The sequence below is a fragment of the Eptatretus burgeri genome, chromosome 15, assembly GCF_056783735.1.
Source record: "Eptatretus burgeri isolate ZD-2024b chromosome 15, Ebu_testis_v1, whole genome shotgun sequence".
Classification (NCBI taxonomy): Eukaryota; Metazoa; Chordata; class Myxini; order Myxiniformes; family Myxinidae; genus Eptatretus; species Eptatretus burgeri.
Window position 1 is genome coordinate 28,572,864 of NC_140975.1, and position 27,521 is coordinate 28,600,384.

At 44.1% G+C, this 27,521-nt stretch overlaps 1 protein-coding gene across 4 annotated transcripts in view; it reads right to left on the bottom strand.

Moving 5' to 3' along the window:
- Positions 1 to 6,724: 6,724 nt before the first annotated feature.
- Positions 6,725 to 27,521, bottom strand: part of LOC147011808 (uncharacterized) — a 123,531-nt gene continuing 102,734 nt past the window's right edge. The window contains exons 18-24 of one of the 4 annotated variants that reach the window (XM_085857103.1): positions 23,692 to 23,763; positions 12,221 to 12,297; positions 11,676 to 12,032; positions 10,447 to 10,527; positions 9,912 to 10,256; positions 8,184 to 8,264; positions 6,725 to 7,994 (exon numbers count right to left, since the gene is read on the bottom strand). In XM_085857103.1, coding sequence (XP_085713229.1) covers positions 23,706 to 23,763 — 58 coding nt within the window. In that variant the 3' untranslated portion in view covers positions 6,725 to 7,994; positions 8,184 to 8,264; positions 9,912 to 10,256; ... (2 more) ...; positions 12,221 to 12,297; positions 23,692 to 23,705. The remainder of the gene's footprint in view (positions 7,995 to 8,183; positions 8,265 to 9,911; positions 10,257 to 10,446; positions 10,528 to 11,675; positions 12,033 to 12,220; positions 12,298 to 23,691; positions 23,764 to 27,521) is intronic. The other 3 variants (XM_085857104.1, XM_085857105.1, XM_085857106.1) reach the window with 3 other exon arrangements.

The following is a 27,521-nucleotide window of genomic DNA, read 5'->3' on the forward strand; positions in this document are numbered from 1 at the left end:
TTACAATTAACTTCGTGGTAAGGTGGGTTACTTTAGAACCACGAACACCAATCAGTTATCCATGAGTTCCAGTGTCTACCGTCTAATTTTGCCGTTTAAATAGAGGTCACGTGGCTTCCTGACCGGGGAGCGTGCCCTTGGCAAAGAACCAATCTTATCTTGATTAGATTTTAAATAGGGCGGCCGAGCATTTACCACTGGTGTGTGCTGACCATGACAGGTTAATTAGTGTGGTAATTACTTCCCGGTCTATCGAGGTTCGGACATTGCCAATTGGTCCCTGTCCTCATGTCAGGTCAGGTATGGGAGCATGTGCCAGAACAGCGCGTCGCTGCGTCCACTTTCCGCTGGTACTCCAGGGGCCTCCATCTGGCCATCCCCCAGGCTGATGCCAGGCCCATCCCCATCTCCTTGAGATGATGGTCAACCTGCTGCAACCACGAGGCACGTGGTCGGCCCACTGGCCTCCTCCACTCATGAGACTCCCTCACTGAGAGAATCTGGTGAGCAGGATCAGCGTCAGGAAAACGAGCCACGTGTCCATACAGCCGCAACTGACGCTCACGGACTATGCAGGTAACAAATCTCATCCGAATCTCTCTCAGCAACCGCTTGTTGGACACAAAATCCGACCAGCGATAGCCAAGGATTCTCCGAACAGACCTGGTACCAAAGGAATTAAGTCTCCATCTCAGATCCTTGGTCAGAGTCCAAGTCTCGCATCCATAGAGCAAGACTGGAAGTACCAAGGACCTGAAGACTCAGTCTTTCGTCCTCCCGCACAGGTACCGGCAGCGCCACACCCCATGATCCAGTGAATCCATGACTCCCCAGGCCCGACCCAGACGTCTTTTGACCTCTGACTCACAGCCAGCAGAGACATGAATATCACTGCCAAGGTAAGTGAATCTCTCCACGACCTCAACATCCTCACCACAAACAGACAAAGACAGGACAGCAGCATCCAAGATGTCACCGAAAGCCTGGATTTCAGTTTTGACCCAAGAAACCCGTAATCCCAGCGGCTCCGACTCCTCATTCAGCACCTCGAGGGCCCCCAAGAGGATGTCTAAAGTCTCTGCAAAGATGACTGCATCATCTGCAAAATCAAGGTCCGAGATCTTGACATTCCCAAACGATGCACCGCAGCTTGATCTCTCTGACATCCTCCCTAAAATCCAGTCCATACAAGTGCTGAAAAGTGTGGGGGCCAGTACACACCCCTGACGAACTCCAGTAACAACTGGAAATAAGTCAGAGATGGTACCACCACACTTCACAGCACTCTCAGTACCAGAGTAGAGTTCAGACATCAGATTGATCAGTTTTGGTGGCACCCCACGAAGACCAAGAATCCTCCAGAGGACATCCCGATTCAATGAATCGAATGCCTTACAGAGATCAACATAGGCTGCAAGCAGCCCCGACCGAAACTCTCGTCTGCGTTCGGTGAGGACACGAAGAGCAAGGATACGGTCAATCGTTGACCTCTTTGGTGTAAAGCCTGACTGCTCTGGACGCTGGTGCTCACGCAGATGGTGGCGAACCCTATCAAGAATTATCCGAGCAAAGACCTTGCCCGACACTGAGAGCAGCGTCACCCCTCGGTAGTTGTTGCAGTCTTGGCGATCACCCTTCCCTTTCCAGAGAGGAACAACGAGGCCCATCTTCCAATCAGTTGGGATGATGCCTGTGTTCCAGGCAGAGCACAAAACTGCATGCAACGACACGAGTGCAGCATTTCCAACAGCCTTGAGAAGTTCAGCATGGATGCTACAGATCCCTGGAGCTTTGCCCCATTTCAACTGGTTCACCGCAGCCCGTGTTTCCACAAGCGAAGGTGGACCACAGTTGATTCGAGGGTCAGCAACAGGGATTGTAACACCCTTGACGTCCAACTCGACAGCTGCGGGATCAGCCTGGTACAACCGCTCAAAGTAACCGGCCCAGCGGGCCTTCACTTCAGACTCCTCTGTCAAGAGCCTACCACTCTCTGCTCTAACTGCAGTGCTCCGAGCAATGGGCTTGGATGAACGCAATGCGCGAATTCCCCTGTAAGCGGGACGAGAATCACGTGTCCACAGGTGATGCTCTACCCCCTCACAGATTCCTCGCACATAGGCCTCCTTGTCCACCCTCAGTGCACGTACAGTTTTACGCCTCAGCTCCCTGAACAGCTCAGCTCTGCCATTCAGCCTGGCCCTGCGACTCTGGTCAATGGTGTCCAGTGTCCCTTGAGAGACAAAATTCTTCTTTTCCCTGCAGTGAGTTCCAAGACATCCACCGGCAACATCAAGGACGGTGGTCTTGAAGGCACTACACAACTCTTCAGGACCCCCCCAAAGCACCCAGACTCCCCAAGTGTCCACTCAGACTGTTCGCAAACTCCTCAGCTACTCTCTCATCCCTGAGCTTGCCAACATCCAGCCTCGGCTGGGATGGTACCATTCTCCAGGATTTAAGGTGCAGCTTTAGAATTGCTACAACAAGCCTGTGGTCAGTATTGAGGAACTGAGCACTCCGGTAGACCCTGCAGTTCTGGATCATCCTCCAATGACCGTCAATGAGGACATGGTCAATCTCCTTTGCCACACCGCCAGCATTGGAATACCAACTCCAGCGATGAGCTTGTGGGCGCTGAAACCATGAACCAGCCACCCTAAGTCCATGACTTCTTGCAAAATCAAGGAACTTAGTGCTATTCTGGTTCATAGTTCCTGACCCATGGGGACCAACACACACCTCATAACCATCCCTATCAGTTCCAGTCGATGCACTGAAATCCCCCAAGACTAAAAGTGTATCTCCTCTGGGGCACTGATCAACCACAGACTCGAGCATGGCGTCGAATGCATCCTTTACGGTGAGATCACTCGCCTCAGTCGGAGCATAAAGAGAGACCAGGGAAATGACACCTAAGGAGTGACGAATCCTTAATCTCATAATACGCTCGTTGACCGCTGTTACCTCAATTATCATTGGCGTCAGCTTATTGGACACAGCTACAGCAACTCCTTGGATATGATAACCATCAGAGCCACCAGACCAATAGTAGGTGTAACCACCCACCATTATCTCGCCGCAATCCGGTCTCCGAACCTCAGAGAGAGCTGCAATCCCGATGTCCAAACGCTTGAGCTCAGATGATAACAGAGACAGGTGATCATGCTCTCTGAGGGATAGGACATTCATTCCAGGCACCCACCCGAAGGGACCGCCTCAGGTTAACCTGAATGAGACGACCGCCCGTTGAACGACACCTCAGCACCACCCTGCCACACACATCAGTGTGTTTTGCGGAATGAAGTGTTTTGTAGTGGCTGGAGTGCAATCCTGCCACCAACCTCCTAGGGAAGGTAACTAATTGCAGGAGGACATCCGCAGACACAGTTGGCATGAGAAATGGATGGCCGTTGGCTCCCAAGGAGCTCCTCCGCCCTTTGACAGGTTTTGTTTTTAATCCTGCTGGGTGTCCATATCCAAACACCCTCCTCACCACAAAACCTGGTGGGAGAGACGGTTTAGTCGCCAACAAACCGACCATGGAACAGGTTAGTACAGGTTTACATGGTACCTGTAGCAGGTCACAGATCTAACCTGACCTGACTAAATCGCGTACAGAATTTACAGTTTTCTCCAAAACAAGGGCGTCAAGAGAGTGCATTGGCATTCCCATGAGCTTTACCGGCTCTATGGATCACGCTGAAATTGTACTGCTGCAACTTTTCCAACCACCTCGCAATTTTGTCCTCAGGTTCCAAGAACTGTAAGAGTCATTGCGAGGAATGGTCAGTTCGAACCAAAAATTTCCGCCCATGCAAGTATGGGTGGAAATGGTTCATGGCAGACAGGATAGCCAATAACTCTTTGCGAGTGACGCAGTAATTTTGCTTGGGCCAACTCATGGCCCGACTGTAATAAGCAATAACTCTTTCCACGCCTTCCTGCGTCTGAGACACAACTGCACCCAATCCTTCCTGGCTCGCATCTATGTCCAGGGTAAAGGTCCCATTATCAGTGAGGAATGCCAGAATGGGTGTGGATGTTAAACACCCCTTCAATTTGAGGAAGGCAGGGATTTTAATGGGATTAAAATAAAATAAATTGAAATCAAATTGAAGACCAATTAGATACAGTCCTGTATTCGGAGTAATCAGAAGGAACCCAAACAAGCAAAAAAAAAAGATAAACCAATGTCACCCGCAGGATGACCGATATCTTGCCAAAAGGTGACCACTTGTGACTTCTTTAAGGTCACACTGAGGTGAACAGAGCTGCTATCCACCAGGAGCGACTCCTTGAGGAATATCTGCCTACGAGAGATTCCGATGAGAATTGTTCTGCAGAGTAACCATGAAAAATATGCGTTTGCCTCATAACGTCACCAAATGACGTCATAATGTCTCAAGCTTGACATACCTCGAAAGCACTCATCGAGGTGTTCAATTTGAGGTACTACACGATATGGTTCCTAAAACTTAAAAAATTTGACCTTGGGGTCACATATGTTTGACCTCAGGCGCTAACCATGAAGGTCAAGGCCAATCGCGACCAAAAATTAATCAGCTGAGCGCCAGACCATGAACTATATTCCCATGAAGTTTGAAGACGATCCGATCAAAATTACTCAAAAAATAAGGGTTTCGTCGACTCCCCTGATTTGCGACAAAGTGACCTTGACCTTTGACTTTGACCTTCAAAATTTTGTGCGCTGAAAGGGACCTCTATAGGCCTCTGATATGCGAAGTTACAAAAATTTCCAATGATAACTGTGCTCTGCAGAGTGATTTATACGTGATTACAGACCAAAAAAAAACAAAAACATATGAAGGTCAAGGCCAATCGCCCACCAAAAATTAATCAGATGAGCGCCAGACCATGAACTATATTCCCATGAAGTTTGAAGACGATCCGATCAAAATTACTCAAAAAATAAGGGTTTCGTCGACTCCCCCTGATTTGCGACAAAGTGACCTTGACCTTTGACCTTGACCTTCAAAATTTTGTGCACTGAAAGGGACCTCTATAGGCCTCTGATATGCGAAGTTACAAAAATTTCCAATGATAACTGTGCTCTGCAGAATTTTTTATATGTGATTACAGACATACAAAAAAAAACAAAAAAAACATACAAGCTGACTAACATATCTTGCAAAAACTTCGTTTTGCCAAGATAAAAACAATATGGCTGCCGAATCACGTGACCGTTGAGATAAAAAAATTTCTGTGGACCATTTTATCCCTAGATGACCCTCCAAATTTTTCACACTGATCAGATGTGGCGTTCTGCATATGCAATTATGATGTAACAAAGGCACCTATTACATCATCAAAAAAAAAATCACACTTATTCCACATGAGAAGTACATGCTGTGTGCCAAGTTTCAATTTTTTCTTTCGTGCGGTTTCAGAGATACAGATGTCCAAAGTTTTTTCCATTTTTCCAACATGGCTGTCTTCGGTGAGGGTAATGACATAAAGTAACAAAAACAACAGATTAGATATAAAAGAAAAATTCTGAACATCAATAACCATGCTGTTTAACCCTCCGGGGATCTTTGCCTGGCTGAGGGTTAATGAAAAGCCATCACCGCCGCGCCTCAGCAAAGAGCGCCATTTCCTGTGTGTTTTGTTTTTCACGGCGATGGCCCCGCTTCACACAGGAGCGACAAAGTGCTTCATCGGCTTTTATTATACCCTCTTGAACCAAAGTGGAAGAATTGCAGTCTGAATTAAAAAAAAAATTGACTGACAAATATCGTCAACCTGGAAGGCACCCACACAAAAGTGCATTTTCACTTCTTTCTTTTTTTTCAGTGGATACCGACCTCACTGGAGTTAACACTCCACCATTAAGCTAATATTCGCCAATTTTCACACATCAATGTCTGAGCAGTTGACATTCTTATTCCATGTATGTTTTAACATGCTGGTTGCCAAAGTCAGGATTATCAATAAATTTATCTTCCAAGGGTAATGCATTCTCCCAAACCATTGGCCTGGTACAATGGCGGGACCACGAGGCGCACCACATCTCTTTATGAAATAAATAATTTATCATAGGCATGAGAACAGGGTACAAAATCTCAGACACAAAAAGACACAATCAACACAATTATTAAACACAATAATTATTAAACTAGAACAGCACTCGGCAGAGTGCATACCTCAGCCAGGCTGAACAGTTTACGGCACTTCCTTTCATACAACTTGCATTCTCCTCCTGGAAGGCAAATCCAACCGAAGGCAACCTCAAATCATTCCACAAAGCCCCCAACAAGTGTGTCTACCCTCACAAGAACCAGAAAACAACATGTCTAATCTCGAGAATGAACTTTCAAACTTGTTTCTTTATGTTGTATTCCAGGCCCCCATTTTATGCCTCATCTTCAACAATGATCTTACTGACTTTCTGGAAAACCCTCTTTATTTATTTCATGTTGATGCCACTCTGTCGTGACCTCTCTCATCCCATTGACAGGCAGCAGCCTCTTCCCTCTCCTCAGGCCTTGACATAATCACAAACTGGTCGAACACTTGGAACATGTCTTTCAATCCTGAGAAATATCTCTCTATCTCTCTCTCTCTCTCTCTCTCTCTCTCTCTCTCTCTCTCTCTCTATATATATATATATATATATATATATATATATATATATATATATATATATATATATATATATATATATATATATATATATATATATATATATATATCTCTCTCCCTCTCCCTCTCCCTCTCCCTCTCTCTCTCAAAAAGGACCGTACCACAAACCCTTCCATCTACTTTTTCAACAAACCTCTCAAAGAGGTTCAATCACTCAAACGCTTGGGTCTCACTCTCAGCCATGATCTCTCTTGGGAAAGCTACATTTCAAGATTGCCCTCCACAGCAAGATTCCAACTGGGCATCCTCCATTGTGCAAAGTCCTTCCTTGGCACACCTGAGCTCCTATCCACCTACAAGGCTTCCATTCACAGCTCAAGGGAGAGAGTACTGCTCTCCCCTTTGGGCTGGCTCCCCTGCCTCACATCTTGCTCAGCTTGATGTCGTGGGAACAAAAGCCTTCAGCATAACTGGAATCTCTCATGATGAAGCTGTCTGTGGGCCGATAACTACACCATCACCGACAGGTCGGTGGTCTCTGTTAACTTCCGCCTCATTTCTTGACTTGCACCCTCTGCCTTCTCCATGCTTTGTCCCCCCAAGGTATCTGCAGACTGCATGCGGTCCACCACCAACCCCCTCCGAGTAAAACTGCCTAAATCCAGAATCACTGTCCACCTCCACTCATTTATTCCTCTTTTTTGTCCCTTTCCGTTCTCCCTTACCCCTCATTCATTACCTGCATCTCTTGTTTGTCTGTCTTTCTACTTTCTCCCTCAACTCTGCTGTTGGTGTTTCTTCTTTCTCCTGTTTAGTGGGGCAAGTTAGCATAACAATTGTGCATTTTGTGAGGAAAGCACCAAATTTGGCACACTAGTAGCCTATCATATTATGAACAGATTTGGATATTGGGCCATTTCAAATTTTTTTATGGCAGTGGAAAATGGCTGCCACAGCCATCAGCGGCAGAATTTGAGATGGCCCAATATCCAAATCTGTTCATAATATGATAGGCTACTTGTGTGCCAAATTTGGTGCTTTCCTCGCAAAATGCATAATTGTTATGCTATATTTAGCTAAGTTGCCCCACTAGTTATTCACTCTGGTATTTTGTGTCCTGATTTGTTCTGTGTAAGCGCTCTTCTATGAGCCTAGACCATGTTAAAACATTATCCCCCTTCCGCCACGCGGCAGGGGATAAAAAACAAAGAATAAAAACAAACAAACAATGCTCCAACATTCGCGGCATTGAAGCGCCGACAGTAAGGAATCCCCTCAAATAGCTAAAATGCATGAATGTAAAGGATATCATCTTTCATTACTTCCCCAATCTTGCTTTTTCTTCAACAGGTTTTTTTCTTCAATCATTGTTCTTTGTGGATGATGATCTGATAATAAGAAAAGCAACATACAATTTCTTTTTCCAGCATCTGATCTGATAGACATGCGTTCCATTCCATGTCCCTTTGTGAATTCAACCGAAATACAAGAAACCTTTGTGAGAAATAACTTCTTGAAAAACTTTGGGTCAATGACAATTTGGGTCAACCTCGATTTAGGTTTGCTGTAGGACGTACCTTTTTCCGTTTTCACCAACTCTCTTTTCAAAGTGTGCTTGACATGCAACTTCTCCATAAATTTTCCAAAGCCAGGCTTCTCTGCAAATGATCATCATCTGCAATTAACTGCGCAATGAATGAGGTATAATCTTTTTAGCAGCGTTCGCAACGCGAACGCTGCTCATCGAGAGCTCGGCGTTGTTGTTGTTCTTCTTCTTGTGAAGACAAAACCTTAATCTCGAGGACTCGGCTCTGGTATATACAAGATCCAGATCTCCTTAAATACTGAGCACATGTACACATCCTCACATAGACGGTGCCTTTTGAGAGCATCTATCATGAACTTTTAAATATATTCGGACATTTGCTTTAAAGTTTCGAAAAGTTCACGTTACTATTTAAAGATTATTCCATTTATCGTATTGTAATTTCATAAATACATTATTTATTTTGTAAATACATGATATATCGTAAATACGTAAAGACATTATGACACGTTTCGCAATTGGCCTAATCAAGGCACGTGACGAAATATCGGAAGTTGTTGTTGTTGTTTTAAAATATATATATATATATATATATATATATATATATATATATATATATATATTTTAGCCGACAAAATATTTAGGATGCTGCTCGTGGACACATTTGTCCTTGTTGTTACAAATGATACGTATGACTGTGTGTTACTGAAAGTTAACAATGGTCTAAGTTGGCATGGATATCAGTTGTACTTTAAAGCCAGCCACAGTCGAAACATCTTCCATCATGTCAAGTCATTTCTTGGCAAATCCAAACTTCTTACAGCATACATTCATCAGAAGCTTGATGGAGGACTCCTCTCCCCTTTGGGCTGGCACCCTTGCCTCACACTTTGCACTTCTTGATGCCGTGGAAACAAAGGCCTTCAATATAACTGGTCTCTCCTGATGACGTTGAGTTTGGGCCAATCACTTCACCATCGCTGGCACGTCAGTGGTCTCTGTCTTCTTCTGCCTAATTTCTGGACTTGTACCCTCTGCACTCTCCATGCTTTGTCCCCTCTAGGTATGTGCAGGAGGCACGCGGTTCACGAGCAACCCCCTCCTAGTGAAACTGCCTAAATGCAGAACCACTGTCCAACTCCACTCATTTATTCCTCTCTTTTTCCCACCTGTGGAACCACCTTCCAAACTCTCTTCAATGTCGTTCTTCCCTCCAGGTATTCGAGACAGTTTTTATTTTATTTTGTATCCCGTGTCGAGGTTTGTGTAAGAGATAATACACAGAAACAAATAACAAGGCAGGAGCCAAGAGGGGTGGGAGAGGATGTTGTTGTTCACCACCATCTGGTGGTGGTGGTCGTATGGCAGCTTAGTTGCCGGGGTAGCTATCATTTCTTGAAGCGTGACTGTGTCTCTGATGCAGTGCCCCTTTACCAGTACACACACTGGAACTGGTACTCATTTTACCGACCTCAGAAGGATGACAGGCTGAGTCAACCCCCTGGTGTATTAATTCAGCAGCTGACAGGGCTTGAACTCAGGACCCGAGGATACCAAGCCGCCACCCTAACAACTGAGCCAACACCAGGCACCACCATCTCATGTCACCCCTCCATCCAAAATCATAATATTTTCCACACCCATTAAAAAATAAAAAATAAAATCGCACTGTCCACCCTCCCTAAATTTTGCTTATGTATCCATATTGCCCACCCATTGCATATTGACCCTTACCCTCTCCCCCCCCCCCCGTCATTACCTGCATCTTTATTTTCTCCCTCCATCATGCTGTTGGTGTTCCCCCTTTCTCCTGCTGTTCCCTTTGGTATGTTGTCTTCTGATTTGTTCTGTGTAATTGCTCTTCCGTGAGCATAGACCACGTAAAAAAAAACCCCCCGAAAAAAACCCCCAATGCCCCGACATTTGTGGACCCCGACATTCACAGCATTTGAGTGCCGACAGTAAAGAACCCCCACGAATAGCAGGGTCCGACAACATGTAAAAATGCATGAATGTAAAGGATATCATCTTTCGTTTCTTCCCCAAGCTTGCTTTTTTTTGACAGGTTGTTTTTCTTCAATCATTGTTCTTTGTGGATGATGATCTGATAATAAGAAAAGCAACATACAATTTCTTTTTCCAGCATCTGATCTGATAGACATGCGTTCCATTCCATGTCCCTTTGTGAATTCAACTAAAATACAAGAAACCTTTGTGAGAAATAACTTCTTGAAAAACTTTGGGTCAATGACAATTTGGGTCAACCTCGATTTTAGGTTTGCTGTAGGACGTACCTTTTTCCGTTTTCATCAACTCTCTTTTCAAAGTGTGCTTGACATGCAACTTCTCCTTGAATTTTCCAAAGCCAGGCTTCTCTGCAAATGAAAAAGGAAGATCATCATCTGCAATTAACTGTGCAATGAATGAGGTATAATCTTTTTGTTACAAATAATACCAATGACTGTGTGTTACTGAAAGTTGACAAAGGTCAAAGTTGGCATGGATATCAGTTGTACTTTAAAGCCAGCCACAAACGAAACATCTTCCATCATGTCAAATCATTTCTTGGCAAATCCAAACTTCTTTCAGGATACATTCATCGGCAGCTTGATGGAGGACTCCTCTCCCCTTTGGGCTGGCACCCTTGCCTCACACTTTGCACTTCTTGATGCCGTGGAAACAAAGGCCTTCAATATAACTGGAGTCTCTCCTGATGAAGTTGACTTTGGGCCTATCACTTCACCATCGCTGACAGGTCAGTGGTCTCTGTCTTCTTCTGCCTAATTTCTGGACTTGTACCCTCTGCCCTCTCCATGCTTTGTCCCCTCTAAGTATCTGGAGGAAGCACGCAGTCCACGAGCCACCCCCTCCTAGTAAAACTGCCTAAATGCAGAAGCACTGTCCAACTCCACTCATTTATTCCTCTTTTTTTCCCACCTGTGGAACCACCTTCCAAACTCTCTTCAATGTCGTTCTTCCCCCCAGGTATTCGAGACAGTTTTTATTTTATTTTGTATCCCGTGTCGAGGCTTGTTTAAGAGATAATACACAGAAACAAATAACAAGGCAGGAGCCAAGAGGGGTGGGAGAGGATGTTGTTGTTCACCACCATCTGGTGGTGGTGGTCGTATGGCAGCTTAGCTGCCAGAGTAGCTATCATTTCTTGAAGCGGGACTATGTCGCTGATGCAGTGCCCCTCTACCAGTACACACACTGGAACTGGTACTCATTTCACCGACCTCGGAAGGATGACAGGCTGTCAACCCCCTGGTGTATTAATTCAGCGGCAGACAGGGCTTGAACTCAGGACCCTAGGATACCAAGCCGCCACCCTAACAACTGAGCCAACACCAGGCACCACCATCTCATGTCACCCCTCCATCCAAAATCATAATCTTTTCTACACCCATTCCAAAAAAAAAAAACCCCACTGTCCACCCCTCCCAAAATTTTGCTTATGTATCCATATTGTCCACCCATTGCATGTTGTCCCTTACCCCCCCACCCCTCCCCCCGTCATTACCTGCATCTTTTGGTTGTCCATCTCCATATATTTTCTCCCTCCACCCTGCTGTTGGTGTTCCCCCTTTCTCCTGCTGTTCCCTTTGGTATGTTGTCTCCTGATTTGTTCTGTGTAATTGCTCTTCCGTGAGCATAGATCATGTAAAAAAAAACAAAAAAACCCAATGCTCCGACATTCATGGACCCTGACATTCACGGCATTTGAGTGCCGACAGTAAGGAACGCCCGCGAATAGCGAGGTCCGACAATATGTGAAAATGCATGAATGTAAAGCATATCATCTTTCGTTTCTTTCCGAAGCTTGCTTTTTCTGTGACAGGTTGTTTTTCTTCAATCATTGTTCTTTGTGGATGATGATCTGATAATAAGATAAGCAGCATTTAATATTTTTTCCATCATCTGATCTGATAGACATGTGTTCCATTCCATGTCCCTTTGTGAATTCAACCAAAGCTACAAGAAACGTTTGTGAGAAATAACTTCTTGAAAAACTAGGGGTCAACGACAATTTAGGTCAACCTCTATTTTAGTCGCTGAAGGACGTACCTTTTTCGTTTTCATCAACTCTCTTTTCAGAGTGTGCTTGACATGAAACTTCATGAATTTCCCAAAGCCAGACTTCTCTGCAAATGAAAAAGGAAGATGAGATCTGCAATTAACTGTGCAATTAATGAGGTATAATCATTTTGTTACAAATGACATGTATGATTTTGTGTTACTGAAAGTTAACAAAGGTCAAAGTCGACATGGATATCAGTTGTACTCTAAAGCCAGCCACCGAAGAAGCATCCTCCATCATGTCAAATAATTTCTTGGCAAATCCAAACTTCTTACAGCCTACATTCATCGGCAGCTTGATGGAGTACTCCTCTCTCCTTTGAGCTGGCACCCTTGCCTCACACTTTTCACTTCTTGATGCCGTGGAAATCAAGGCCCTCAAAATCAAAATCAAACCAAGGCAAGTAGACCCACTTCTGATGAAACTTCCAAAATCCAGACCCACTGATCACCTCTCCTAATTTATTGCTCTTTTCTCTTGCCTATGGAATCAACTTCCCCACTCTATCTTTTCAATCCCATTCTTCCCTCCAGGGCTTCAATATGGCTATTCTACTATCTGTCTGCCGAGACGACGATGATGCCATTCATCACAATGTGTCGGAGAAGGTGAGGTGAAGCTAGTTAGTTAGTGGTGGTGAGTCCTCAGGTGGTTAAAGAGACTCACCTTTGAAAGAAATATTCGACCGCAAACCTCGCACTTCCAAGCTGGTTCTTGAATGCCAGGATTGCTGTGGTTGTGGAACCTTGTCCTCTCGCCACTCTTCACATTGATGAAATCAGTCCGCTTCAAAAGTATAGACTCCAATTTTGCAAGCAGCACACCAAGTACTGCAATATTGGACCATTTGCTCCCATATGCTGGAAGAGATCTTGCACTTTATATGATGGTTCTTGAGGGTATCCTTGTATCTCTTGTACTGGCCTCCTGCTCGCCTTTCTCCATTACGCAGCTAGAAAAAGATAATTTGTTTCGGTAATCTGTGTTCTGACATGCACACTACGTGACTGGTCGATCTCAGTTGGGTAGCCACTAGCATTGACTCAATGCTGAAACAGCCTGATGTGTTCTTGATATCGACGTTGGTGATACGGTTCTGTCATTTAATCCTACGAATAGTCCTCAGTTTTCATTAGTGGAACTGTTCAAGCTGCTTAATGTGTCTAAGGTAGGTGGTCCATGTCTCACAACTGTAATGGAGGGATGGAAAGACAACGGTAGCAACAGTAAGGTTCCGGTTGTCCAAGACTCAAGCCTTGAGACACGCAAGGGCCGAGCTTGCAGTCTGAATCTGATGCACGACTTTGGCATTAATGGTAACATTAGATGATATGATACTGCTGTGGAGGAAAACTTCCTTTTTAAACATGGATTTATTGTGGATTTAGTATGTACGCACTGCTTACTCAATGTATACGAATTATAGTCAATTGCTTCTGCTTAATTAGTACACCTGTCAATTAATATTTCAATTGCTGACATGTATTCATATCTCTGTAACCCATTTCATTGGAACCTATATAGTCGAACATTTTGTATTTACTAGGACCTGTAACATGATGCTTTACTTCCGTCTATCTCCCACTCCTCTCTCTCCGTCTCTATTTAGTCTCAAACTGTAGTACCTGTCATCTGGTGACAGGCCTTCCAAAAATCTATGTAGCCACCTTTTGACCAGGATGATAATCTTTGGGAGATGTCTTTCTCATGTGAAAACTAGCCAAGCCAAGGTCAGTTATAGGTCATCATGACCAAAACTCCCCTCCCCTCCTTCTCTTTGTCCTCTGTCCTTCTCCATAACTCTCCCCCACTTTCCCTCAGACAAAGAATATATATATATATATATATATATATATATATATATATATATATATATATATATATATATATATATATGAAATATGTAAACTCAACTTCAGCGGAGATCATTGCATGGCTTTCTTTCGATGCTCTGTCCGCTCCGTGATATCATGCGAAGAAAGATTCTCTGATTGAATGTACTTTCCTTGAGGACATTGGACTATTGTGAGTTGCAATTGATTAATAAGAGTTATAAAGAGTTCCACAACACTGCCTAGGAATGGAAACATGCCAACAGTCTTCATGGAGACATAATTAATGGTGATAGGTACATTTCTATGGAGGCTACCTGGCAATGGCTGATCTAGTATCTTGGTCTTGGGGATACTGATGGTCAAACCAAAATGCGTTGTTGTGTTTGCAAAATGATCCACAATCTTCTGAAGGTCCACTACAGACTGGGCCACAAGGATGGAATCGTCAGCATATAGAAGCTCCTTAATGAGAGCTGCAGTTGTTTTTAAGGATGCTTGAGGGCCTGCACAGGTTAAAAAGCTTCCCGTTAGTGCAGAAGCGAATGTACATTCCCTCCGTGAGGTCATTGATTGCGATCTGGAGTACGGCAGAAAATAAAATGCAGAACAACAGTAGAGCAGGACACGGCCTTGCTTCACACTGTTAGTATTGTCAAAGGCAGGTGCTGGGTCACAATCAACCAGCACGCTACCCTGAATTCCACAGTGTAGCCCTCTGACAATGGTAGTGAACTTTACAGGGCACCCAAATTCCGTGATAATCTGCCACAAGGCATCCCTGTTGACTGAGTCAAATGCCTTTGTCAGGTCAATGAAGGCTGTAAATAGAGCTTTCTATTGTTTATAACATTTTTCTTGGATCTACCTCATGAATATATATATATATATATATATATATATATATATATATATATATATATATATATATATATATATATATATATATATATATATGAAATGAGGCCCGGGCAAGGAGGAGTGATGTAATGACATTTTTTAATGATATGATGATGATAGGCTCAGATGATAGGGGAAGGGTTAAAATAGTGCTATATGGCATTAACTCCAAAATGGCTGATGTGGCCCTTGCATCACTCCTCGCGGCACCTCATATATATATATATATATATATATATATATATATATATATATATATATATATATATATATATATATATAAATATATATATATATATATATATATATATATATATATATATATATATATATATATATATATATATATATATATATATATATATACATATACATATATATATATATATATATACATATATATACATATATACATATATATACATATGTATCCCTGTGTCGTAAGAGGCGACCAGGGTTGCGTCAGGAAGGGCATCCGGTGTAAAACATGTGCCAAATCACGATGCGGATCATATGGATGATCCGCTGTGGCGACCCCTAACGGGAGCAGCCGAAAGAAGAAGAAGAAGATATACATATATATATATATATATATATATATATATATATATATATATATATATATATATATATATATATATATATATATATATATATATATATATATATATAATCTGTCACTGTCACTGTCTCTGTCTCTGTCTCTCTCTCTCTCCCACCCACCCTTGCACCCCCTCCCTCCTGGAGAGTATTGCGACGTGTGGTAAGGCGTCGCTCTCCTTCCCCTTCCTCACTTTCCTCTTCCCACTGTCTCCCTCCTTTATTATGCAAGAAGATGGTTCCTACCAAAAGAAGAAAATGTACAAGAAGCAAACTTGACAAAAAACGACTTGCGAAAGCTGCATCGAGAGCAGCCTCAACTCCTCAACAGCAGGAAGCAAGATGAGAAGCAAACCTGGCAGCAATGGCTACATCCAGAGGAGCTAAAACTCCTCAACAGGAAGAAAGAGGACGAAAAGAAAATACCACAACAAAGGCTGCATCCAGAGCAGCCTTAACTCCTCAAGAGCAAGAAAGACGACGAGAGGAAAATGCAATAGGAATGGCTGCATCCAGAGCAGGTGAAACTCCTTAAGAGCAAGAAGCAAGACGAGAAGCAAACGCAGAAGCAATGGCTACATCCAGAGCAGCTGGAACTCCTCAAGAGCAAGAAATATGACGAGAGGCAAATGCAACAGGAATGAATACATCCAGATCAGCTGAAACTCCTCAAGAGCAAGAAAGACGACGAGAAGCAAATGCAATAGGAATGGCTACATCCAGAGCAGGTGAAACTCCTCAAGTGCAAGAAAGATGAGAGGCAAACACAACAAGAATGGCTACATCCAGGAAACAGACCTGGAGGGTAAAATAAATGTCTGCATTCTCCTACAATCCAGCCTTGGATTATGCTTCTTATCCATGTTATTGGCTCAATGTCGATTACTTTCAGGCAACGTGATGCGATTAAATGGACAGGAGAAGCTCCAGGGATATGCTGCAATAGTGGCAAGGTTCAGTTGACCCAAGTTGATGCTCCTCCTGAACCTCTTCGTACAAAGTTGACAGTCAACACTCCAAATGCAAGTCATTTCCAAAGCAACATCAGAAGATACAACTGCTTCAACATACCACCTTTCGGCACCACAAAATAGATCAGAGAATCTGGCTACATGCCCACATTTAAAGTGCAGGGACAGGTTTATCATCAGATTGGCAGTCAACAGCCATGACCAAATGAAGAGCCAAAATTCCTGCAGATCTACTTCATTGGTGACAATACAAAGCAGGCTGAACAGTACTGCAACAATGTCATTCAAACCAAGTTGGAAGTGGTGTTGCAGTTGCAAGATATGCTCCACAAGGAAAACCACTATGTTCGGAGTCTCAAGTGTGCCATGGAGAAGATGACACCTGAGTACAAAATTGTCATTCATTCAGACAAAACTCCAGCTGGTGAGTATGAGCGGCGTTTCAATGCACCCTCCACATCAGAAGTGGCTGTCATCCGAGCTAGTGAACAACATGGCGATCGAGATTTTGTGCTGCATCTCAGAAACAACAACCTCCAGAGAATTGCTGAGACACACCTATCATATGATGCACTTCAGTATCCACTAATTTTCTGGCAGGGTGATGATGGATATGATATTAAACGGCAACAAACAAACCCAGCAACAGGACTGCCAATTGAAAAGAACATTTCTGCCGTGGACTTTTATGTTTGCAGGATTATGCTGCGATCTGGTAATTTCAATCACATTTTGCTTTGCAAAGATCTCCTCCACCAATTTGTTGTGGACATGTATGCCAAAATTGAAGCAGAAAGGCTGGGATTCATTCGAAAGAACCAAAAGAAACTCCGAGTAAAACTATGTTCACCTCAGGGATGCCATGAACAATGATGCCCATTTCTGCCTGCGCTGCTGCCAATGTTGGCCAATTGGTCATCTTGCCTTCAATTTCACAGGTGGTCCCCACTACATGCATGAGCGCACTCGGGATGCCATGACATATGTGCGAAACTATGGCCGTCCTGATCTCTTCACCACCTTCATCTGCAATTCAGCTTGGGAGGAAGTGGCGAACGAACTGATGCCAGGCAATAAACCACAGCATCGCCATGATTTGCTGGCAAGAGTATTCCAACAAAAAATGAAGGCATTGATGAATGTCATCACCAAGGGAAGGATTTTTGGAGCCATTAAGTGTTACATGTACACAAATGAGTGGCAAAAGCATGGCCTGCCACATGTTCACATTCTGACTTGGCTTCAAGATGAACTTCATGTGCACAGAGAGGATGACTTCATCAGTGCTGAACTTCCAGACCCAGCAATTGATCCATTTCTGTTCAGCACTCTCAAAACACAGATGGTGCATGGTCCCTGTGGAAGCATCAATCGAAACTCACCATGCATGAAAGATAACAAATGCACACAAAGGTTCCCATGATATCCCCTGAAAGAGACACAGACTGGACAAGATGGATACCCACTGTATTGTCAGAGAAAACCAGAAGATGGTGGAGTCACAACAACCATCAGAGTTTGCGGTTGTGAGATTGAAGTTGACAGGTGGATTGTTCCACACTGTCCACTCCTCACATGGCGATTCAATGCACACATCAATGTTGAGTACTGCCACTCTGTGAAATATGTGTGCAAGTATGTCAACAAAGGATGTGACTTGGCTATATTTGGCCTGACAATGGATGGGACTGTGCATGATGAGGTTCGGCAACATGAAATGGGAAGCTACATCAGCAGAAATGAAGCCATCTGGAGGATCCTGAACTTCCCAATTCCCCTTCCTGTGATTTAACTACTCTTTGAGTAAAAGACCCCTGCCTGCCAGACAAGACCCCTGTCTCTACTGTCCTCTTCTTTGCTTTCAGGCTATGGCCCCTGGTCTACTTTATTGAAGAATTCATCTGCATTTATTTTATACCTTTTATTCTCTTAAACATCTCCATCATATCTCCTCGTAACCACCTCCTTTCTGGTGTATAAAGCCCTGTCTCCTTCAGCCACTCCTCATAGCTGAGTCTAGCTCGGCCTGGAACCAATCTAGTAGCTCTGTGCTGAACCCTTTCGATGGCATTTATGTCCTTCCTTAATTGTGGTGACCAAAACTGCACACAATATGCTAGATGCGGCCCTCACTAAATTCCTGCACAATGTTAACACCACCTCTTTTGATTTATAATTGATGCCCCTCTGAATACAACCTAAAACTCCATTTGCTTTACCTCCAGCTGCCTGGCACTGTGCTGCCTGCTTACCACCCATATCTATTACCACCCCCCCCCCCCCCCCCCGATCCTTCTCCTGTGTGACACGCTACAAAAATACCCCTTGCATCCTGTAATCTCTATTTTCATTGTTCTTTCCCATTCCCAACACCTAACACTTGCTCAGGTTAAATTCCATCTGCCAATCTTTTGCCCAATCTGTACAAGAATCAATAATTTCCTGGATCTGATCACCACCCCCTCTGCTATCCACCTTACCTCCAAGATTTGTGTCATTTACAAATTTGGAAAGCTTACTCTTAACCCCACTATCCAAATCATTGATGTAAATAATGAATAATAATGGTCCGAGTACTGATCCCTGATGTACCCCACTACTTCCAGCAAGACTCCTCCCACTCACAGCCACTCTTTGCTTCCCATCACAAAGCCAGTTTGCAATCCGATTAGCCATCTGACCAGCCACTCCACAAGCCCTCACTTTGGCTAACAACCTCCAATGTGGTAAAAACCAAAAAACAATCCGATGTATGTACGTATGCATATGCTTTAAAAAAATAAATACTGAATTGTACACTTTTCCTCTGTACTATAAATAATTACTTATTTCAATGGGATTAAAACTCATGACCTCTGCATATCAAGGCATGTAACCTAGCATTGAGCTAACTGTCATAACAATAAAAAGGCCTCTTTGTGGAATTGGCTGCATAATTTTTTGGTGCCAAGATGGCTCTTTGGCATCACCACTTGTGGTCATGGAAGTTATGTGCAACATTTGGAAATACTGCATCTTGTAGTTGTTGAAGTGTTTCAACTGTTTTCCCAATGTTGTTCATCGAGATAGTTCCATCTTGATTTTCAGATACCGTGGCTCCATTTATTTTCCAGTTTCAGCAGGCTTGCAGCAAACTCCACAGCAGATGAATCACCTGTTCGAAGCCCTCGCATGTTGGTCATTAGGCTGGGTCGCTGGATGTTGTTTCAAATGTATGAGGCTTTGAGGCAGACCTGCAGTTCATCAGCTTTGGTTTCATGTGGAATAACTGGCAGTGTCTGTCGAAAATCCCCAGCCAACACCAGATCCACTCCACCCATTCTTCTGTCATAATGTCGAAGATCTAGCACGGTGCGATCAAGAGCCTCTAAGGCAGCCTTGTGAGACATTGTACACTGGCGGATCCAGGGGAGGTTCACTGGGTGCACGTGAACCCCCCCTCCCCTCCGCCCTTACATTTATGTCACATGATCGTCGTGCAACATATTACAGGACAATTGGCAATCGCACTTCTTTTGCTTTCACTCGGCAATTCATCCGAGCAGCGATACTTTTCACCGCTGGTTCTGTATTAATCCCTGTGACTCAGTGTTTAGTTCTGGCTCCGAAGAGAAAGGCACCATTTTCGGGATTGTGTCCTACAGCAAAGCGCAACACAAACCTGAACTATTTCACCAGGTAATTGAAAGTTCAGTGGCTACATCGTCCATGATTATAATTAATGATCTGATGATCCACAATGGCGAGTTTAGGTTTCATGCTCGGGGTCATTTTGCCACATTTTGTTTGTGCTTGTCCATTCATTATTTTTATTGATTTGTATTGGGAACATTTTGTGTATTTACATTGTTGTTGTAAAGATCCATCACAAAGATTCCAAAATCGTCAGATTTTCTTTTGAATCAGTTAGTGACAGGCCTGAGGCCTTTTCCTCAAGTAGCTCAATATTCCCAAATTTTCCTGTGAAGAAAGTAAATTTATGGTCGGACACTGCTAGCTCGCTCTGGATAGATTAACTGGTTTTCCTCGATGATTGCATTGACTTGAATTAGACTTGGTGTTATATTTCACAAAATGAGAACATCTTAACCTTAAGTGAACCCCACTCCCCCCCCCCCCTAAAAAAATTTCTGGATCCACCCCTCTTGTACACTCATCCCAGATAATGAGCCCGCACTCCTGCAGGAGCTTCACTTTGCCAGTGCCCCTGCCAATGTTGAAGGTTGGTGCCTTCATACTTTCCAGATTTAAGGGTAACTTGAAGACTGAGTGAGCTGTCAACAGTGTGGCAGCAATGCCTGATGATGCCAATGCAAGGACAATCATGTTTCTCTGCCGGATCTTTGCCAAAAGGAGATTGATGAGAAAAGTTTTGCCAGTTCCACCGGGAGCATTCAGAAAGAAAGTGCCACCACTCCCATTGAAAACTGCTTGTGTAATCTTATTGAAGGCTTCTCTTTGGTCTGGAACCAGACACGGCTCATTCTCCTGTATGTATTCAGCAAGATGTTCCATGTTGTAGTTTGTCTCTCTCAAAATTTCATTTGTGAGCTCAGTCATTGTGTCGTTGAGGGTCAGGAAAGCCAAAAGTTTTGAGGTCTGAGCCACCCAGAGCCTTGATCTTGTCTTCAATGATAATGAGAGCTGGATTGAAGATGGTATCACTGTCGTCCAGTTCCAAGTTACGATTTTGCACTTGTGCTGATGTAAAATGTTCTCTGCCAGATTCTCATTGTGTTTGTTCCATACTTGTTGAGGATTTGACATGGCACATGTCTGCAACATGAAGGCAAGCAGGTTTCACAGCATCCATGGTGATCAAGTTGCAGCTGCCTTCTCCAATGTGCTGTTCTAGTGTATATCATCCTCCAGGAGTCCTCTGATCTGGCAAGCCTGTTTGTAAGTTTCACAGATTGTGGCATCCACTGTTCACAAGTCCTCAAATGATGTTGGACCTTTAACCTCATGCAGAAGCAGTCTCAGGAAAAAGCATTCAAAATTATTAGGATGGACACACTTGGTACACACGACCAAGTGCATCACAAGCTTTGATGCCTGGCTGGTCTGATACAGTTTATCCGACTTTGTGGCGATCCCAATTCTTGCTGCCAACATTCCATGTGTAGTACTTGGGTATCTGATGATATAACAGTGTCTTAGCAAATTCATCATCCTCACAGAGATTGAAGAAAGCAGTAATAGATGTGTCTTGTGGGACTTGGGCGTGCTCACGTACATTTTCCTCAGTGAAGTACACTCTCTGGTCATTCTCAAGGTGCACACTGAGATGAACCACAGTGGGATGTTGCTCATGAATTGGGAAGTTCAGGATTCTCCAGATGGCTTCATTGCTGCTGATGTATCTTCAATTTTCAGATTGCCGAGCCTCATCATGCACATTCACATCCATTGTCAGGCCAAACACAGCCATGTCATATCAGCACAGTTCTGATGCTTACACAATATGTAAGCACAACCCGCGAGGATATATATTCTCAGGTGAGATTCCATAAACATGTGAGGGTGGCTTTGATTCACAGGTGAGATGGACTGCTTTTGACGTTTGCATGTTTTACATGCTTGGGAGCCTCATTGGTATGTACTGTTATCTGCACAATCACTGATGATTTGCCAATAAGCGATGAAACTGGTCCGGTAGCTGAGGGGTGTGTAGCATTGGGATTTTCATGTGTGTACTATGTGCGATCGTCTTTATAGTTGTTGAGGAACTCTGGGAAGGGTTTGAAACAGCAAAAGTGCTTCCCTTGTGCAGGCCTTCCTGGGGTGCTCTACACAGCTTCTTCGGCTGGAGGAGTGTGGGAGGTGTCAGTGATTTATATAATCATAGCCATCTGGGTTTAGTTGATTAGGTGAGAGCTGATTGGCTATTCCCTCCATTCACAGGTGAGAGATGTGAGTGCGTGTATATATATATATATATATATATATATATATATATATATATATATATATATATATATATATATATATATATATATATATATATATATATATATATGAATGAATGGAGGTGAGAAGTCAGTCTGGAAGAGTCTGGAAGTTTTATCAGAAGGGGATAACTGGCAGACCACTTGCACCCTCCAGAAATTCAGGGTTGGGGGGGGGGAGGGGTGCGGGAAGCAAGGAAAGGGCAGAAGGTGTAAGAAGAGAAAAGATGTTGTGGAAGAAAGACAAAGAGATCACTGACCTGTCTGTGATGTTAAAGTGAGAGGCCCAGAGACTCATTTTCATCCTGGAAGACAATGCAACAGATTCCGTCAATTCAACCAGGAAGACAAACTCGACCCAACTGATGAACCGTTCTGCCCAAGCTATGACCTTGAAGTTGACACTGTACACTACTTAATTACAACTCGCGCAAAACAGACAACTATGTAACATTTCTTCTTCACTCGATCTCTGAGGGGAATCCAGTCGGAGAGGCCAAACTCCTTGGGGCTGTTGGCTTTTTCTGAGGATGCCTGGGGCAAATGGTGATGTTGATGATGATGACGATGATGAGTCATTGGCCAAAAATCATTTTTCTCAGCTTTACCAGTTAAATGAGAACATTGTAGCCTGGTGTTGGCTCAGTGGTTAGGGTGGCGGCTTGGGATCCGAGGGTCCTGAGTTCAAGCCTCGTTGCTCGCTGAATTAATTCACCAGGGGGTTGACTCAGCCTGCCATCCTTCCGAGGTCAGCAAAATGAGTACCAGCTTGCTGGGATGACCGAGTCATTCAAGTATCCTGCGTCAGAGTGGCGACCTGTCCAGGATTGTGCCCAATAGCCAAGGAGACTGCTTTGGCAGCACCAACGCTCTGCACAGAGTATGGTCCCAATGGATGGAGAACATTGAATACAATCATGGTAAATATTTCCTTTTTTGGGGCATACCTCTTCAGATTTGTCAGTTTGAGGCAGGATACCTTCTTTTTCAGTGGAGATTTGTCCTGGTTAGATTTCTTCTTTCTTTTGAGCAAACCGATATGCAAACAAAAGCGTGTGCATCCTTATGAATGCCATCATGAAGATTCAACATCATAAGATTGAATATCATCATGGTAAGCACCTGCATTCTATTGAATGCCAACATGAAGATTGAATAATATAAGATTGAACACCACCATGGAAAATATTTACTTACAGGACCATACCTCATCAGATGCTTTCATAAGGCAGGGTCCTTCTTTTTCAGTGGAAATGTTTTCAGTTCAGATTTCTTCGTTCTATAAAACAAAAAAATGGGCATGCACAGACACATGCCCAGACAGAGCTTTATTACAAAATCTCATTCTCACACACAACCTTCATTCAAACAAATGGGTTGGGAAATGAAAATGTTTCAGAACATAATGATTCATCACAACAACAAATGACAATGGCACTCAGTAGAGCGCAAACCTCCGCCAGGCTGAACAGTTTACATTTTGTATCCCACCTCTCGGCTGGCTCTCCATCTGGACCTGAAGCAAAATATAATCGGCCTCTTCTTGTCACCTAACCGACTCATCCACCAAGTTTTGTCATAACCCGGCCACACCATTTTGAAATATCATGCACACATAGGATGGATATGTATATATATATATATATATATATATATATATATATATATATATATATATATATATATATATATATATATATATATATATATATATATATATATATATATATATATATATATATATATATACTGAAACTCAGAAGAAACTTACCACCTTTTTAACCTTCAAATATCAACAATAACACTGCGTGTAGTAAATGTGTGAACTTATTTGTGGACAATAGTTTCCTCACTGTCAGATAAAACGGTCACGGATGATCACTTGAACCTTCAATGGTCACTTCATAGCACAGCTGTTGAACAGCCGTTTTGACTGTCAGTGATTAGCCAAGGGGTACGGGATGATTTTAATGAGCTGCACGTGATGTCTTGATATTGGCTTTAAAAAGGCCAGTGCAAAATGGGAATTTCAATCAACATGCCACGATTGTCAAGGGATCAACGGCAGTGTGCCTTGGGCATACTGCAAGGCGGATTGAGCTACCGTGAGGTGGCACGTCGCCTTGGCTGTTCACACCAGACGATATCGGCCCTCGTGGACAGAGACACCCTCCACAACTCTGCAGATGACAGACCTCGATCAGGGAGGCCAAGAGTCACCACTGCAAGGCAGGACAAGCAGATGCTCCTAAGTCAGATGGCTTCAGACATTGAGGACTAAGTGGGATAGAATCCAGCAGCAATCCATCCAAAGACTGGTAGGCAGTATGTGCCGACGATCCACTGCCTGTATCTGGGGGTACTGGCTGGGAGTGTGACATGGTATTGGAAGTTGGTGAGTCGGGAAATAGGGCACCAGGGCTTTGGGGGTTCCTGGCAGGTGAAGGCTGTCAGAGGTGCCAGGAGAGCACCGTCGGGTTCAATGCCAGGATAGCACAGTAGGGTTCAGTGCCAGGAAAGCACGGTAGGTTTAGTGCCATGAGAGCACGGTAGGTTTAGTGCCAGGAGAGCACTGTAGGTTTAGTGCCATGAGAGCACTGTAGGTTTAGTGCCAAGAGAGCACGGTAGGTTTTTGTGCCAGGAGAGCACAGTATAGGTGCTAGGAGAGCACAGTATGGGTGCTTGGAGAGCACCGTATGGGGGCTAGAGAGCCGCCCCTTAGTTAGGAGTGCCAGAAGCACGCTCAGGTGAGCCCCGAGGTCGCTGGGTGTCCTCCACCCCCGATTGGAAGCAGGCAAATAGGCCTAGTAGTAGTCACACTCCCCAGCCAGCGAGTTATGCCGAGCACCATCAAATGGAAAAAGACAAATAAGGGCCTTGCCCAGGTTTAATAGAATGGAACAGTGTGCCAGGTCGGGAAAAATGAGTCATTAGGATCTTTCTAGCCATAGCAGGGTTTGTTACATTGTCTAGAGCTAAAAGTAAATGGTTGGGTTTGATGAACTCTCCTCAGCACCATTCATGCGTGACACCTGGTACACGTAGTGTTGATGCGAAAATTTGTTAGCAAGGGCCAGGCTAGGTTACCCTCTCCAAGTGCCAGATAGGCCAACAGTAGGTCATGAGCACACACCCACGAAGATAACATTTGAGTAAGAAACACACCATCCTGTCAGTAAATGGAAAAAAAAAGAGAGAAAGAAAGAAAGAAAAAAGAACTTAACCAAAACAAGTCCTGCCAAAACAAGTCCTGCCAAAACAAGTGAGGCAAGGAAGGTTAAGGGTACACTCCATCTCACCTGGTCTGAGGTCATCACACGCACTTGTGTCCTCAAGAACACCTCCGAACTGCATTTGCTTAACATCGATATCACCGTGCCACCATTGCTGTGCCACCTGCTGTCCAATACAGGGCTTGTTGCCTGCTGCTGCTTGTGAGTAGGCCATATGGGCCGAAGCATTTTGTGGGCTATTGAGGCCAAAGTGCTTTTGTGGGCCGTTGCGGCCGAAGATTCATGCCATTTTGTGGGCTCAGTGGACCGAAGAACTCTTTGTGAGATTAGGCCACTGGGCCGACTGAACTCACCTGGTGAGAGGCCAATAAGGCCATGAAGTGAGGAAACCCTTAGGGGTGAATGGACAATACTGCTGGGAGGGGGCATGAAGGAGCGAACACGTGAAAGAACTTTGAACCTTTGAATGTTCTGCTCCGATGCAAATATTGGTGTTAAAAGTAAAATTGAAGCCCCCCCACCCTGTTCAAATCCATAATTAGAATGTTAAGTCGTGTGCATAGAGTGTGAATTTGTTTGTTAGATTAGTAACCCGACACACGAGGATAGGGACATGCCAATCTTACTGTGACACTTTGGTTTTTGGAGTTAAGTGCTTCCCATGTTGTGGGCTCGAGTAAATGGGAGATCTGTGCTGTACGTTAGACAGGGCCATTGCCGTGGGCTGCCCCAGATGGAGGCTCGGGAGAGCCTCGGGAGAAAGGTAGGGGCAGTTTTGCAGAAATGGCCCTCAGTGTGTTATTAAATATAGGATTAGCCCAGATCCCCCATTAAATGCATGTTTAGCCAGACCCAGCCTGCGGAGCCCAACACCTCGATTTGGCCTTGTCTGGTGAACAGGCCAGGCCTGGACTTGTATACTGGATCTTGGGAGAAACCAGCTGAAGCCCACAATTAATCTGACGGTCTTGTGCTGTCGACATTACATGGGGTCAGAACGTGCTGAGGCTGCATGTGCAAGTGGTGTCAGGAGAAGAAGGAGGACGAGCGCCATTTTGCCACGTGGCGTGTTTGAGCTTGGGTGCTCGAATCCGTGGACATCGGCTTGTCATGAGCCACATTCGTGCTTTTGACACTTTTCCTCTCGTCCATGAAGCATCACCAAGTACTCTGTGTCTTGTCTGCATGCTGTCCATGTCTTGTCTGCATGTTGTTTAAGGTTTATCTCGCTAGGGTCCCCTTCGAAACCCATAATCCGTAGCTCCCTAGTTAATAACGGGTTATAGATTAATTATAACATTGTCGTGAATGCTTTGCTTGTGTTGTGTTCCCCAATGTGTCCCCAATAAATCTGGCTGATTTGTATGAATTTGCCGCCTTGAATTAATTCGTGCTAACGTAAAACTAACAAAACCGAGGAACGATCCGCTCGATTTGGATATAAAAACCAAAATGGTTACAGACTGGCAGAATTCGCTCGGTCTCTGACAAAGCCAGTCCGTAACCGGGGTCTAATTCCCCAACTGGTAAGGTCCAGGGGTACGTTGGTATCGCGATTTGAGGCGCGTGACCCGAGGCCTGTGCCGAACCAGCCGGCGTTATAACCCCGGAGACGGCGGTGGTTAAGTGACGCCGAATATTCAACATTTGGCTGTAGAGAGTAGGGTGCGAAAACCCAAACTGGCTACGGATTGGAGCCGACTTGGGTGGCATTCGAATCCCCCCACCGTGGATCCTTAACACTGGGGTCAAGAGTTGGGTGCGATCCCCACCACCGCTAAATCCATAACAATATACACTGTAT